The 16,643-nt window shown below is 36.7% G+C and overlaps 1 protein-coding gene across 1 annotated transcript in view; it reads left to right on the top strand.

The window, feature by feature from the left end:
* Positions 1–16,643, top strand: part of LOC128775274 (translation initiation factor IF-2-like) — a 519,737-nt gene that overhangs the window by 20,321 nt on the left and 482,773 nt on the right. The window contains exon 4 of the mRNA XM_053896151.1: positions 15,120–15,245. Within this exon, the coding sequence (XP_053752126.1) occupies positions 15,120–15,144 (25 nt within the window). The 3' untranslated portion in view covers positions 15,145–15,245. The remainder of the gene's footprint in view (positions 1–15,119; positions 15,246–16,643) is intronic.

Below are 16,643 nucleotides of genomic sequence, written 5' to 3'. Positions count from 1 at the left end.
GTGCAGACTTCTCGTGCTGCTCTGATATTCAGGAATCAAAAATCTTTGTCCATTTGATCATATACTTATATCTCTTCTCTCTCTCTTCTTATTTTGCCTCTCACTCTCTTCTTCCTTTTTCTTTTTCTCTCTTCTTTTTGTCTTTTCTTTCCTTTCACATAAAGTCCATTGCCTTTTTAGAAAAGAATGAGCAAATGCATGAATACAGGTCTCTCTACCATAAGCTTCTCCTGCCAGTTAAAAGCAGAGACAGCATCACAGGGACATAGGACTGGAGGGGGTCTTGGAAAGTCACTCAGGCCACTTCTCTCACTTTAGGCCACCCCATACTATACATAGATGACCTTTCTAAATTAGAAGATTCCATCACCTTTCCTAGTCTCTCTTCCAGTATTGACCAACTTTTACTGTCAGAAATGCTGCAGTATTGAACCTGCTGCTAAATTGTCTCTAATGCTGGCAAGAGTGAATATGTTGACAACACACACACACACACACACACACACACACACACACACAAATAAATAAATAAATAAATAAATAAAAAGAGGGTTTGGGGCAATATTCCAGAAAAGTTCCATGTTTCCTAAATATGATGCTTTACAGGATGGCTGTACGTATATGCAACCTAGGATCGAATTGATCCTCTTGAGATATAATAAGCCTATAATTCTCAGCTACTTTAAATCCTGTCTTGGTCCCATATGCAGCCACAGCTGTGAGGTCCTCAGTATGGTTATTTTAAATCAAACAAACTGTTTGTCTAAAGATAGACAATTAATAATGTTAGTAAAATTATAGGATGCAAATCTTTACAAATTGAAATTTTACTTATTTCACAGTATTTCATGGATTGTTGGATTTGGAAAGAGATTTTTCTTCTCCATCAGATGCTTAAACACCCTTTAGAATATCCAAGTGACCATCTATCCTGTATCTGAATGTATTTTGAAGATTGAATGTACTTATTAAGGCTCTTCCAGTTTTAGAGTACTCAAAATTATTAAAAACTTCTTCCTGTATGAAAAGGTTTGGGCATAATATCAGTATTTTTTTTTTATCCATTCCTTCTTAATTCAGAATTTGTAGCTTGCTTGCAATAAACCACTTCCACCTAATCCCAATAAAACAAAGCAAAGCAAAAATCAACCTGAACATAATTTACAAAGCTACATAGATCAGTAAGAAACTACTACACTTATTTAATTATGTAGGTTTTTGGTAGTAATCCGAAGAAGTAATTTGTTACAGCAGGAACACATACAAAAGAGAATACCTAATTATATATATTTTTTCCTTTGGGGAATCCAACCCTTTATTGTCTGAACTATTGATACCTTCAGCTGTTACATTTTTCTAGTAAGAGTTAGGATCTCTCCTTTGGTTTGTAATTGTCAAAAACATGGTCTTAAAAACATATTAGCTTATTTTCATTTCATAAAAGTAAAATCTTTGCTTTTATAAAATTAGCTGAAAGTACACTTCAAAAGTAAAACATTTTATTAATGAAAAGCTAAAGAGCCAGCTGAACTAAACATGGAATCTATGAAGAATACTGTATTTTAAAATGACAAATTTATTCCTTTTAGTTTGCTGTTGATATGACAAATGGGCAAGTGCAAAGGAAGAAAGAGCCATTCAAATAAATTATGGGGGATGAGAGGTCAGCATGTTGAAACTCAGAGGTGTGGTGTAGTGAAACATACCGCATTCTGCCTCTGGCCCTTGGTTTCTTCACAACAAAAAATGGAATGGGTAGGTTATAACACCTGATACCGAAGGTTGTTGAAGGGATTAGAAATAAAATACACAAAGTAGCTGATAATCAATTGCCATTTTTTTGACTCATATGCCTGATCTCTGGGTTTATAATGAATCTATAGAGAAGGGCCTCAAGGGAGTTTCCAGAGTTAGTGATCAAATTGTTACTCCATGAGTTTGGGAGACAGCTATAGTAGAAAAATCATGGACTTGGGAGTCTGAAAGGCTTCGCTTTGAATTCTGGGTGTGCCACTTGCCAGAAGAATGCACTTAGGCAAGATATTCATCTCCCTGAACCTACATTTCCTTATCATGAGTGCCACATGAATAAAACACATGGCAGGTGTTTAATAAGGGGACGATGCCTTTTTTTTTTTTTTTACCCTTTCCCAATATAGCCAATCTATTGTAGACACTCCTATAGAGCCCAGAGTGCTCATAACCATGGGAGGGGTAGGCACTATCCAATTACTTTCAGAGATTTCAGAGGTTCAGATTGGCAGGCAAGTTGTGAAGTCTTGGCATTGTAACATGTTAACAAGGTCCCCACTGCTTGTCAAATGCATGTCGTTATTGTTCTGTGTAGAAGGATGAGACACTTCCTCCTAGTGCTGGTTGAACATCTCCTATACTGAGATACAGGGTTCCTCCACGCCGCTGAGACAATGCTATTGTCATAAACTCAATGTCATCACTCCAGCCGATGGTCCTGCCAAGTGGTATTTCTCCAAAACTCATATGGCTTCTTCTTCTTCTTTTTTTTTTAATCTTTCCCTTTTCTCAGGAAAGAGAGTGGTGAAAGTTTCTGAAATACGGGCATTACAGTAGAAGTAAAGACCTGGAATCTGAATACTTGGGTCTGGCTCTTAGCTCTATTACTTATAGGATGTGTGAATTTGGGCAAGTCACATACCTAATTTTAGTCTGAGTTTCCTTCTCTATAACATGAGAATAATAACAATAATAGTAGGTTGATCTCCTCACAGAATTGTTTTGAGAAGCAAACGAGATGATACAGTTGCTGAAAGCTGATATGTGCTATATAAATGTGAACCTTATTATCTTATCAGACCTGACTGAGCCAAAGACAACAACACCTTTGAAATCTCCCATAAGACTGAGAGAGGCTGAGATACTGTGCTTCTCTTCACCAGATGATCCTTTTGTAGTCAAAGCCTGGGGAACATGGTGCTGAGGCTGTAACTGCAGCAGAGCTCTAAAAAACAAAACAAGATTGGCAATTTAGGCTATACAGAATATATGTTTTAGTATATAAGTTTCAAGGTATAAAGGTCATATAGTTGTATGATTTTGTGTAGTAAGTTTGTAGCAGTATAAGTCAATGGATTAGTGATTGGTGAAATATCTTTGTGAACTCCAGTAAACTAACAAATGGTAGTTATCTTTTGTTGTGACAACTGTTAGATACATAGTCAACTTCATAACTGCCCCCCCAAACACCTTATCTCCAAACTAATGGTCAGACTTGCTCCCCTAGATAATTCTAAAGAGGTTTAATTTAAACAAACAATCACACCAAAAAACATGCAAACAAATAGGTTTAATCATAACCTTGGCTCTAATCATTGATCCTATAGCTGGTGTTATATTTTTAACTAATATGTAATTTTTAAAAATGTAAATTAATACAGTAAACACAGTATTTACTCTATCATCGAACACACTGGCATGAGTTACATGTGTGATCCTCCCTCCTCCTGCTTCTCTTCTTGGACACAATTACTATTCGAAATCCTGTGTTTATCATTTGCGCTCTTGCCTATTTTAAAATATAATTTTATTTTACATCTGTATCCCTAAAAACACGCAATTTTAGCTGTTTTTACTTTATAATGAAGTATTATGCTTATCCTTCATGTAACTTTGTACTTTCATTTTTCAGTCAATTATGTATTGCTAAGATTCATTTTTGTTGCTTTAACTAGAGCTTATTTGTTCTGACTTTTGTATCATATTACATTTTGTGAATCTACTATGGTCTTTTTTCATACATTTTCTTGTGGATAAACATTTGTGTAGTTTCTACTTATCGCTCTTATAGTGAACATTCTTATATGTGTCTCTCATGTACATGTGCAAAAGTAGAATTACTAGGTTTGGGGCCATGTCTTGCTTAATATTACAAGGCAATGTTTAACTGTTCTGGAAGTAATTATGTCAATTTGTAATTCCACAAGCAATGTCAATGTCAATGTGCTATACCCTGTCAACAGCTGGTAATGTTAGATTTCTTAGTTTTTGGAATTGCTTGGATGTGAAATGATATGTTGTTATGGTTTTGATGTGTCTTTCCCTAATAACCAGTAAGATTGAACATTTCTTTATTGGCTATATGTGTTTTCTCTTTTGTGAAATGTCTGCTTATGTCTTTTGCCCATTTTCTATGAAGTGTTCCCTTCTTACTGATGTGCAAAATTTCTTTATATATTTTTGATGCTAATTATTTGGTGATTATACAGGTTGCAAATCTCTCAGTTGTCACTGTCTTGTCTCTTTCCTTAAGGTACCTTTGGTTGAACAGACGTTCTTTAACATCTTATGTACAACTCATTTATATGTACTTGGTATTATTTGATGTTGTTGTAATGGTGTACTCTTCTTTTTTCTTATTTTTAGACTTTGATGCTTTTGGTAGATGCCAGATAAGCATTTGATAAAGTTCAAAATCCATTACTCTTAAAAACATAGAGACTAAAGGATAGCCACAGATCTCCTTGTGATAAAGATCTTCAGTCAGTAGTGACTTCATCCCTAATAGTGAAGCAGCATTTCCCAGAGTATGTTTGAGGAACACAGGAACCTATTTGATATTGTGCAAAAAAGAATTTTGGGGCCAAATAATGTCTAGAAAACACTGCTTTAAGAGACAGTTCCTTTAAAAAAAATTTTTTTTTACATTTATTTATTTTTTTGAGAGACGGAGAGAGACAGCATGAGCAGGGGAGGGGCAGAGAGAGAGGGAGACACAGAATCCGAAGCAGGCTCCAGGCTCCACGCTGTCAGCACAGAGCCCAATGTGGGCTCAAACCCATGACCCGTGAGATCATGACCTGAGCCGAAGTCGGATGCTTAACCGACCGAGCCACCCAGGTGCCCCGACAGTTCCTTTAAGTCAGTTGTAAGACCAGCACGTCCTCTCATCATTATTACTTTTGAAATTCAGGCCAATGATTAGGCTAGGAATAAAAGTCCAACAGGAGGTCGCAAAATTCATGTTTAGAAATGGATACAATGGTTATCTTAGGTTTTTAAGGTAGACAAACTGAAAAATTATTAGAGATAGTTAAGACAGTATGGTGGCTAATTGCAAAATAATTATACAAATATCATCATTTTCCTATGTATAAGGGTAACCAGTTGCTGTATTTTATGTTAAGAAATGTAGCCAGGGGCGCCTGGGTGGCTCGGTTTAAGTGTCCGACTCTTGATTTCAGCTCAAGTCATGATCTCAGAGGCATGAGATGGAGCCCTGGGTTGAGACTCTGCGCTGGGTGTGGAGCCTGTTTAGGATTCTTTCTCTTGCTCTTCCTCTGCCCCTCCCCCATTCTCTCTCAAAATTAATCAATCAATCAGTCACAGAGTTGGTTTAAAAAAAAATGTAGCCAGAAGAGGAACACCTCTACCAGCTGTTTGCTTGCATGAAAATGAACCAGTGGCCTTATTTTCTGTGTTAGGAAAAAGAGTGACATCCAGGCAGTCTGGCTGCTTCTTTTGTCTTCCTGGAGTCCAGAATCCCAGGAAATTTAAGAACAGTGGTATAGGTGCTGTACTGCAGAACATTTTGGATCTCTCCTGGGGTCATGTAGAAGCTATTTCTTGGGGCTAAGTCTCCCATTTAGTTTTTCAGTTATGAATGTGTGATTTGGATTCAGGAGATCTGGATTCTGATTCTGATTGTATTGCTTATAGGCTATGGGGTTTAAGATGAATTATTTAACCTCTTTGAGGCAGAATTTCCTCTTTTGTGAAGGGGAGATAATGCCATCCTCGTAGGATTATTCTGAGGTGTTTCTGAGGATGTTTGGAACATATTTGCACACTGTTAAGTTGTTATTACAAAGCCTAGAGGTCCATTATTTTAAGCTTAGCATGAATCACAGGTGATGAATGCAACTTCTTGAAAAGAGATGGAACTTTCTGCATTCTCTGAGATAGGGACTCCCAGAATTTTCCTTCAGCTTTGCAGCCCCTGCTCTGGAATCCCCAAGACTGTCATGTTGGGTGGGAATGAAGGTGGGTTTCCACAAGCCCTGGGTGACAAGAACCTGGTTGTTGCAAGTAAATCATTTGACTCCTGAGTTCTGGAGGCTAGAAGTCTGAGATCAGGGAGCCAGTAGGGTCAAATTCTGGTGAGAACTCTCTTCCTGGCTTGAGAACTGCTGCCTTCTCATAGTGTCCTAGGTGGACGAGAAAGAACAATGTCTTTTAATTTATGTTTTCTGACTGTATATTGCTGGTATATGGAAATGCAGTTGACTTCTATATTTTGATTTTATATCCAGCCATCTTTTTAAACTATCCCATATTTTAAATAATCAATTTGTACATAAGATTTTTGGGGATTTTCATATAGATAATGCTGTCATATAAATAATAAAAATATGTGTTATCTCCTTTAAGATTTTTATGCCTTTACTTTCTTGTTGTTTTCTTATTGTGCTGGCTGAGACCTTCAGTACAATATTGTGTAGAAGTGGAGATGGAGGGCATTTTTGTCTTGTTTCTGACATTAACACACATTCTTTTAACTTTTCCTTTTTTGTTGTTGAGAGAGAGAGAGAGAAAGAGAGAGAGCATGAGTGAGAACATGAGAGGGGCAGAGGGAGAGAGAGAGAGAATTTAAAGCAGACTCCACGCCCAGCACAGGCCCTGAAGTGGGAATCGATCTCACTACTGTGAGATCATGACCTGAGCCAAAATCAAGAGTCAGATGCTTAACCAATTGAGCCACCCAGGCACCCCTTTAACTTTCCTTCTTGAGGATGATTACCCATTATTGTAGGTTTTGTAGGTTTTTTATTGATACCCTTATCAGGCTAAAGCTATCCTTTCTGTTTCTACTTTACTCAGATTTTTTTGTATTCCTATGTTATCTTGATTTTATCAAATGATAACTTTGCATTAATTGTGAAAATCAAATGTTTTTTTCCCTTTAATCTGTTAATGTGGTGAATTATATTTCTAGATTTTTAGAGATCTAATCATCTTTGGATGCCTGGGATTTACTGAACTTGGTCCTGTTATATTATCATTTTATATACTCTGTTTTAATTTGCTAATATTTTAGTTAGAGTTTCTACATGTGTTAATGAATGAATGGGCCTATAATTAAAAAAATTCTTTTCCTAGTTTGGAATCAATATTTATTGGTTTTATAAAATTAGTTGGGAAGAATTTTCTCTTTTTCCATTTTCCTGAAAATTTGTATACAGTTGGTATGACATTTTTTTCTCTCAAATGTTGCCAAAATTTGCCCAGCAAACCATTTGGACCTCGCATAGAATTTCTAATTTTATAGTCAACCCTATAGATTTTTTTTTTTTACATTTTTTTTCCCAATTGTAAATATAGTATATCTTCTTTGTGGAAAATAAAGAAAAGCATTAAAAAAAAACCAATCACTTATAAATTACCCATTAAAAAAGAAAGAAAGAATGAACCACCGTCAACATTTTACTGATGATTGAAATAGAGCAGTTAGATCCACCAGCCTCCTGAATGGTCAGTTTCTCAGTAAGGCCTACCTTAAGCACCCCTTTTCTGTTGTACCTCCCAAACTCTGTTTCCTGTTACTCTGTTTTTTTCCCCGTAGTATTTATCATAATCTAACATAGTAAATAATTTAATTATTTATTATGTTTCTTGTTTGTCTTCTTCTAATAGAATGTGTGCTCTCAGAGGTTATAAATCCTTATGCTTTCTGTTTTGTTCGCTGTTAGATTGCTAGCACTCGAGCAGTGCCTTACGCAAGGCAGACGCTCGTAACATTTGCTTAATATATGTAATTTTTGTACAGAATTATTTCTGTATTTTTACATAATGGAGTATCTGCCTTTTGTTTGTTTGTTTTGGTTTAACACTGCTTTAGAAAGATTTTCCTGTATCACTAATACTTCTCCCTCCGATCATGTTCAATGTACTGTACTGCAAATATATATGTTGAATTTCTTTACACATAGTATATCTATATATCAGTATACATATATGATACCTATATATCAGTATATAGAGCTATCTCACATCAGAATCTCTCTCTTTGTCTATTTATTTATGTATACTTCTTAGTCCAGGCAAATCACACTTTGATATATTACAACCATAGATTAAAATGTTATGCACATATTTAAAAGTGGGATGGATATATATATATATATATATATATATACACACACACATATATGACTTGGCTGGACCAAGAGGTGTCTTATGCTATCTAATCTTCTGACTTGCTGAAAAACTAAAAGATACTGAAGAACCTATTTTTGGTGATTGCCTTGTCTCAGTCACATCCGTCTTTTACTAATGGCGGGTTAACTTCCCAAGGTATAATGTGGCACCTCCTTGGTCCCCTCTTATTGCCATTTGCTTCCTGATAGCTGTATGGAATGTGTGGGTATAAATGGAGAGGTACTGATGACGGTCAGGGAAGGGGGAAAACAACACTCCGGCTGCTACAAAAGATGGCGGGCATGCAGTTGAAGTCCATCTGCACCATCATTCCCCTTTGCAACCAGGGATGGGCAGTGGGATGAGATAGACACCTTCCTAAGCTCTCTCACAGTGGCCCAGCATGGTTTGGCCTATGTTTGTGCTTCTTAGTCAAGTTTCATTGGCCTCCGCATTAATGGTCAGGCCATTGCTCCTAGTTTTCAGAGTTGTTGTAAATTGTATCTGTTCATCGCATCCAAAGTATCTTTCTAAAATGGAAATCAGATTATGTTATTCACTTGATTTAACAAATTTAAAGACACCCCATTGCTCTCAGGCTAAAAAATATTGGTATTCCTTTAGAAGGCCCAAAACGCACTGTACTGTTTTTTTCCTTCATGGCTAGTCAGCCTTATTTCCCTCCATACCCCACCACACATGAATACCCCAACCACAATGAATTTCTTTGTTTAAAAAAAAAAGCCTCCTTCATCTCTTGGAACACGCTAACTCCTCTTCCCCTTTCCTTACCATCTTTGCTCTTTCTTGCTCCTTGTTTACCCAAATAGTTTTTACTCAATTTTTGGATTTCCTCTTATATTGGAATTTCTCCAGGAAGCCTCATACTAGTTTTAGTCTGGGTGACATGTCCTTCCCATTCTACCCCTTTCACAAAATTTGTCTATATTTGTCTCAAGTGGCTTTATTTCCCACTAGAAGATAAGATCCTTAAAGTTAAAGACTTTATATATCTTGCTCTCCATGATATCGTCAATGTCTAGTATAGTGCCTGTCACTTTATAATTGTAGAATAGACACTTGGTGACTGAAAAAATGATATTTTTTTCTTTTTTTGTGTCCTCAGAGACTTCAAGCATTTGTCATTTTATACCAGCAGAAGCATGAATAATGAAGGGAGTGCATAGTGCAGTGGGAGAAGGTTCAGATTCTGAGCCTACGAGCCAGTGTCTGAAAGCTTGCTCTAACATTTACTAGCTCTATGACTTTGAGCGAGTTATTGAACTTCTCTGCCTCAGTTTTCTGCATCTGTTAAGTGGAGATAATATTATTACATATCTTAAAAGGTTGTTATGAGGATTAAATAAGTTAACCTTTGTAAAGCTTTTAGAATTTACATGGCACATAGTAAACATATATATTGAGTATGGTATTTAAATAAACAAATATTCCCCCCAGTAGCCTTTTGAATTCAGAGTTATAAAATATTTAAAGCATATTTTTGACCGACTTTCAGGTCTATTAGTATACCTCAAAGTGTGGCTGCCTAAGCTAACTTCAACACACACACACACACACACACACACACACACATATATATTTTATATATATATATATATATATATATATATATATATATATATATATATATATTGGTGTTTTATTGCATTGGCAATAAGGAACGAGTGGCTCATAGCACTATTTTTATTCATTATAATCAGCTGTAATATTTTTGGAACATCCTTATGTTCTCCAAAAACTTACTTCATGAACTAAACCTCTTTAATATCTGCCAGGCACCATAATGTGAAGATAGTGGTTGTGGTCCTTCGATTTTCTTAGTACTTTTCTCACTGCAAAATTATGGCTGTTGCCTTAGATTATATTCCGGCATCATGATCTTGGGTGATTCTTAATAGTAACCTAGACAGGTGTAGTATGGGATGATACTGCAGAGTAGTTACGTACAGAGAACTTTGGCAGCAACTTTGCCTGTAATATGAGTTGCCAAAGTGGCTCCCTCTATTAGATGTGTTCATACCCCACCAGTTTCCACTGAGGCATGGGCAGAAGCAGAGAGATCAAGGGCTATTGGCACCATCAGAATGACGGGAAGTTTTTATATTCCGTGCATCCCTCAGTACTGAAGTTCTCTAGAGTCTATGAGACCCTAGCGCTACTCTGAAACCGTAAGTTTAAACTGGGACATGTTAGGAGACTCAGGAAGAACAGAGGAAATATTCCATAGAAATATGGAAGTTTGGGATAGTAAACAAAGAATAGGTAAGTTTTAGAATCATGTTGAATGGTAATTGGGAATACTTCAATACATCTTATTTCATTTAATTATCAACCCTGGGGAAGGATGTAAACTGAATATTTAAGCAGTTAAAGAAGTCCTTACATTTGTTCACCAATATGTATTGAATAATTACTACCAGGTTCAGTGGTGAAGTATTCTAGGCTTCATAACAAAGTGTCACTGGTGTGGAGGAGGAGCTTAGTTTCGATTTGTGTTGACCCACTCATGAAGGTGTGGTTTAAGTTGGGTTTGGGGAGAAATCAAATCTAATATAGAATTTAGCTCTAGTGAGGGGAAATGGGAAGTCCAAGGCCTAAAGGGGAAGAGGGTTAGTAGGTTCAGGTGTGATTTGACAGCTCTCTTTACCAAATGAGCTTCTTCATGAAGCAGGAAATAGTGCCTGAGGTGGAGCCTGTTCAGGAGTAAGGCAAGACAGAGTCCATATTATGAAACCTCTTTTAGGCCATCCTGAGTCTTCTAGGGGAATACTTGGGTTTGGGGGGAAAAAAACTTGCTGTGCTGGGTTTTACATTTTCCAGTGTTTGTACTGAATACTTAAGAAACCATGTCAGACAGATGACCTTTCCCAAGATGTTCCCAAGATGTATATTCTGTAGATCATCAAAGTATTTAACAGTGGCTAGATGCATGGGTTCTGGTGTCAGACAGCTTTGCTTCTAACACAGACTTCAAGCACGTTATGCAACTATAAATGGAAATAAAAATAGTACCTGCTATTTTTTAAAGTTATTTTAAATAAAAATTTGGTTGTTATGAAGATTAAGTTTCAGTGTTTGGTATGGAGTAAGCAGTCAATATTCATTAGTCATTCTCATTTTTATATAGTATGGTAACAGTGATGTGTTGCTGAAAACGTTTGGGCTTTAGCATGCCCAAATATGAGGTGACTGCATTTGAACCTTCGTTATGCAACTTTATTGCTGAACTTCCCTTTCTCATCCATAAAGTAGGGGTAAAAATTATGTTGTAGGGCTGTAAGCTAAAAATGAGATAATGCATGTGGCTTATAGCAAACTGTTATTGCTGCTTTTGGTTCAATTTCCAAGACGATAAAGCTAGCTGTGAGCATCCAGTATAGATGGTAGGGACAAATTTCCTCCTTTCTGGGATGAGACCTTACTTTGTGGCACTGATGAGAATAACTCTGATTTATGGCTTTCTGCATTGCAAGGCTCATAATCAGTGGGTTACTCTAAGTAATACAAAGTGGCAGAGAAATTCAACGTATGACAAGAGCATTTATATAATTTGTTACCTTCTATATCAGCCTCTGGGCTGTGATCTCAGCTCTGAGTCTCTACTGTAGGATGTGGTAGGCCAATATACTTGCCTCGGAAAGATGCTTAGGTATATCTGGAATGGGAGAACTTACTTTTACTATAGTTGATTTCTATATTGATTTTACTAGTGGGTAGGTACGAGACATAATCTCTCCTGAGTCTCAAACACTAATTCTGGAGACCTGGAACAGGCTTTCAAGAAACTGTCACTATAAGGTGTGAGGTCAGAACTGGATCTGGGATTTGCATTTCAAGGTCATGGAGATAGCCTGGGGGAATTATCTATATGCTCGGAGATAACTCAGAAAATCATTGGCATACCCATTTCAATTTAGTTGACCTTAGTAAAAATGGGAGGTTTTATATCATTTTAACATCCTTAGAGTTCTCTCTCTTCATCTCCTCTTCTGTTTGGCAAAGGGATTTCCAGCCTATTTTCAGGAAACTTCTACAATAAGTTTATATATTATATATAATATGTAATTTGTTATACGTAGTATATAGTTAGCCTGAAATAGTACTTATGGGCTTCTTTAAGGATCTGGTATATATAACCTACAGTGAAAGCTGAAAGGTGAAAAAACAGAATCTTTTTGAGGGGCTAAAGAAACTCAATTACATGTCTAGGCATAGGATGAAAAAAGTACATGGGGACGGAGAGAATGAAAACACAGTAAAGGGGTGATGGCAGATGGAACAAATCTCAGAGAAGGAGAGATGGGCAAAGATAGAGGACACTGGGGTGGAAGAGTAAACATGTTTCTTTGGGATGGGGACTAGGTAAAATGGATGATGAGGTTATGGGGAACCTTCAATTGGATAATGTCCACCTTTTCAGTAAAGTGACAATGTCACCATCCCAGGAATGGAGTCTTGAAATGATTGGAAAGAGCTTAATACAGCTGTAATGTACTATAAGATAGGGAGACAAAAAGTAAAATGATTTCTGAGCAGAGTGGAGGATGTATGGTTGATGCTAGCTATCATAATTTGTAGTGAGTCCAAGCGGCATGATTTTGTGGCTTTCTCTGGTGATGTTAAGTAGCCTCGGGGTATAAACAAAAAAACGATGGAATTGAATCATAGTACCAGTCTCTCAAGTTAGGAGGACTGTTTTTCCCCAGGGAAAGAAGTTTTCCTTCTTTTGCTTAATCTGATGTGATTCTGTTTCCTTCCAACTCCTTAGCATTCTTTTGTTGGGTACTAACCGCAACGAAGTGCAACGATTGGTCCCATATTCTTTTGCAAAGAATTTTTAACGTAAAATCTTTCGTAAAAATAAATTTACTAATCATACTTTTTAATGGCCACCTACTATATGGAACATGCCTATTCACTTTTTATTTTACTCTAGTCTTTTCAGATAGCTTTTCCTGTATATGTTGCTATAATATTGAAATAGGTCATTTAAAATTTTTCTTCATCTCTTAGGAGACTGATTCTGAACAATAGCTATCCCTTGGCAACATTATATTATACATTGAGTGGTGCTAACCATGTTTTAGAACTTTGGAGTCTATCAAATGATATATTCAATTCTTGGTATCATGCTTAGCTTTAGCAGGAAAAATCTCTCATTTCTAACAGTGAGATATCCGAAGATCTTAGGTTCATTCATCATCTTTTCCAACTTGTTCCAGCAAGACGTGGAATAGTTATTGACCTTTCCAATATTTTGAATTCTATTGGCTTTTCTTCACTACTTTATAAAGGTTCAACATGCTATCTGCTTGGGTGCAATGTCATCATTCGTGCTGAACCAATAGCCAGCTGTGAGAGGCAAATTCTTCCATTAAAACATGTGGGCCTAGGGGTAGTTAGGGCTTTGAAACTATTTTGCATGATACTGTAATGGTGGATACATGTCATTATATATTTGTCAAAATTTATGGTATGCACAATAAAAAACATGAACCCTAATTTAAACTATGGATCTTAGTTAATGATAATGTAACAATATTGGCTTATCAGTTGTAACAAATATGCCACACTCATGCAAGATGTTAATAATAGGAGAAAAGTGTGTGTGGAGGTGGGAAGGGTGAGAAGATATACCGGAACTCTGTACTTTCTGCTCAAGTTTCATAAAACTACCCTAAAAAAATAATGCCTATTAATTAAAACATTATGTGGGCTTCCAAAGAGGAGATGAAGATTCACAGCTAAAAGAAACAATCGACATTTACAAAGAATGCTATATCAAGCAATAGAAAGGAACAGAATGTGTTAGAAGTTTATAGGTTACAAGTAAAGCATTCTGGTTACCTGGTTGCACACACATTTCAAACAACATATTTATGCTGACTTAAATATACACATAAAAGTAAATTCCTACATATATATGAACTGCTAGTATCTGCATACTCATAGGCATAAACGGGCATGAGAATTGCAGCACTGGGCCCACGCTATGCTCACCAGTCATGTTTCTAGCAGTAGCATCAGACTATGTTTTGTGGAAAGATGTGGCTGCCTTAATTTTTGAGATCCAAAATTCCTCCAAAGTTTTCTTATTTTACCCTTAACCTGATGTATAATTATCTAGTATCTTATCATAGATCTTCTTGAGCCTGTTTATATTTGCTTCTTTTCCAAATAGGTAACAAGTTCTAAACATTTACACTTATTAACAGTTTTATGACTAAAGCTATCCCTTAAAATTTTCCCAGGGATAATCCATTATTCTAGTGGTCTGGCACATTAATGTGTTCTCATTTTTCTCTAATCCTCCCTGATTTTAAAAATTTAAAAAGAGATATCTCAGGTAATATTTTTCCCATGATCACACAATTATAAGATATTTCCTTATCTTTTGAAAAGAGAACTTTGACATCACATGTTCCTCCAAGGAAGAGTATGAGGCTACCTAAATTATGTGAGTTCAGGAATTTTAATAGTTTACTTCCTTTAGTACCTTGCCAATTAATTGGTTGCTGCCTGAGATTTCACTGTGTTAAAAAAGAGACCACAGACCCAAAATAGACTCACTTGTGCTAAGCCGACATCACCAAACTGAGATTTAATACTTAACCTAATTGTAGTTTCCACCTCTCAATAATATAATCTTAACCAGTCAGATTGGAATTGCCTGGTCAACAGATAGCAAGTTAATCTGCCTGATATCCTCCACTTCACCATTCCCCAAAGGAAGGTGACCTTGCCTGAAACAATCTACTCTTTGCTTCTAACTTCCTTGTCCTACCTTCTGTCTATAAACATCTTCCATTTTGTATAGCTCTTCAGAGCTTCTTTCTGTTTACTGGATTGGATGCTGCCAATTCATGAATTGTTGCATAAAGTTCCCGAGATTTTTAAATTTACTCAGTTAAGGCTTGTTTTTTTAACAGATTTGATGGCTGTGTCCTGATCTGAAGGAAAACTTCTGATGGCTTTGGGGACAACAAGAAGCAGAGACACGATACCTGTGAACTCTTTGAGTGTTCTGTCTTCCTTGCCATTTCTGAAGGCCATGGGTAAGTTCCTCTTAGCTCTGAGCTCTGCTCTTTTCGAGTTGAGCTCCTGATCTAATGTCCATGTTGGAAACTGTGATAGTTCAGACTGCAATTCCCTATGTGATAGGAAAAGCCCTTGGTTCAGTCCCCAGATTCCATGTTGGGAACTGCTGGTGGTTTAGTCCACTGTTTCTCATTAGTTTGGAATCTCAGTCTGTGGTCCCCATTTGTTGGGTCTGTTGTCAGCCCTTTCCATAGTCCCAGAGACAACGTTGGGACTGTTGGTGGTACATACAGGCCCTTCTCTTGGCCAGGATGCAGTAGCTTTTCTTGGTTACTGCTGTGTGTCAAGGTGCACATGCTTGTTTGCCTTGTTTTGTGTAGATAAAGTTATTGTTAATGGGAATCTTTGAGGCCAAAAGCTGCAAAATTGGTGGATATGGGTCAAGAAGTTAAAAGCTGTTAGAGTGCTCTCCACTTAACTCTGAGATTCCTGTGTCAAGATAAGTTGGTCATGAAACAGGTTAGATTGATACTGGGTCACCTTCCAACCTCAAGAAAATTTCTGTGCAGTGAGGTACACTGTGAACACCACACAGCCTCTAACTCAGCAGTACATCCTCCTTAGATATTAGTTTAGCTCTGAGATACCCAAAGGCTTAGCTAAAAAAAAGGATGACATCCTTAAATTCCAAAGAGTTGAGTGTGTCACCTTCCAGCACACCCACTTATTTTATGTCTAAGAACTATGGTCCCAGAAGCTATAAATAGCTACAAAAATGGCAAAATCTAAATAAAATAAGCTTAGAATTATAATGGCCATTATGGGGAACATTCTAATTAGAAAAGATTGTTCATTTAAGAAGTGTATTTGAAAGGAAGTTTCCTGAATTAAACAGGATAGGATACCTATTTTAATTTCATGAAAACACAGTTATTTATTTGCATAAGTTCAATAAGAATCTGTTCTCCTTGTAACAGGATACAAGTGGAAACTTTGGCTATACAGTACCAAGGCTTTGGTCAGAATATCACGTTTGATAGAGATGTATGTAGACTCACATATGACCAGACAGCTTTAAGGAACTGCTTGGAAAAATTGGCCTTGCTTGTATCTTGTTTATAAGGTTCCCAGTAGCCTTACCAGATGAGTAATGAAGGTCACTTCCTGGCATGCCCAGGAAACTCAGGATATTTGGGGGGACTACCAGAAGAGAGAATTCACCCAAACTATAGGTATTACAGTTAAAATCCAATGATGAGTCCTGGTTTGTCCTCTTGGCCTCTGGGACTTTTAAGAATTCAATCTGAGATTCCTTATGAAGAGTTCTAGCAAAATAGTCTATAAAAAGAGCTCATATGGTCAATCACAATTTTGGCTGCACTTATGTAAATAATTAGGCCAAGTTTAATTCAAAG

The sequence above is a fragment of the Panthera pardus genome, unplaced genomic scaffold (assembly GCF_024362965.1).
Source record: "Panthera pardus isolate Hobbes unplaced genomic scaffold, ASM2436296v1 HiC_scaffold_7, whole genome shotgun sequence".
Classification (NCBI taxonomy): Eukaryota; Metazoa; Chordata; class Mammalia; order Carnivora; family Felidae; genus Panthera; species Panthera pardus.
The sequence above is the reverse complement of the archived record's forward strand: the minus strand, read 5'-3'. Positions and strand labels throughout refer to the sequence as shown.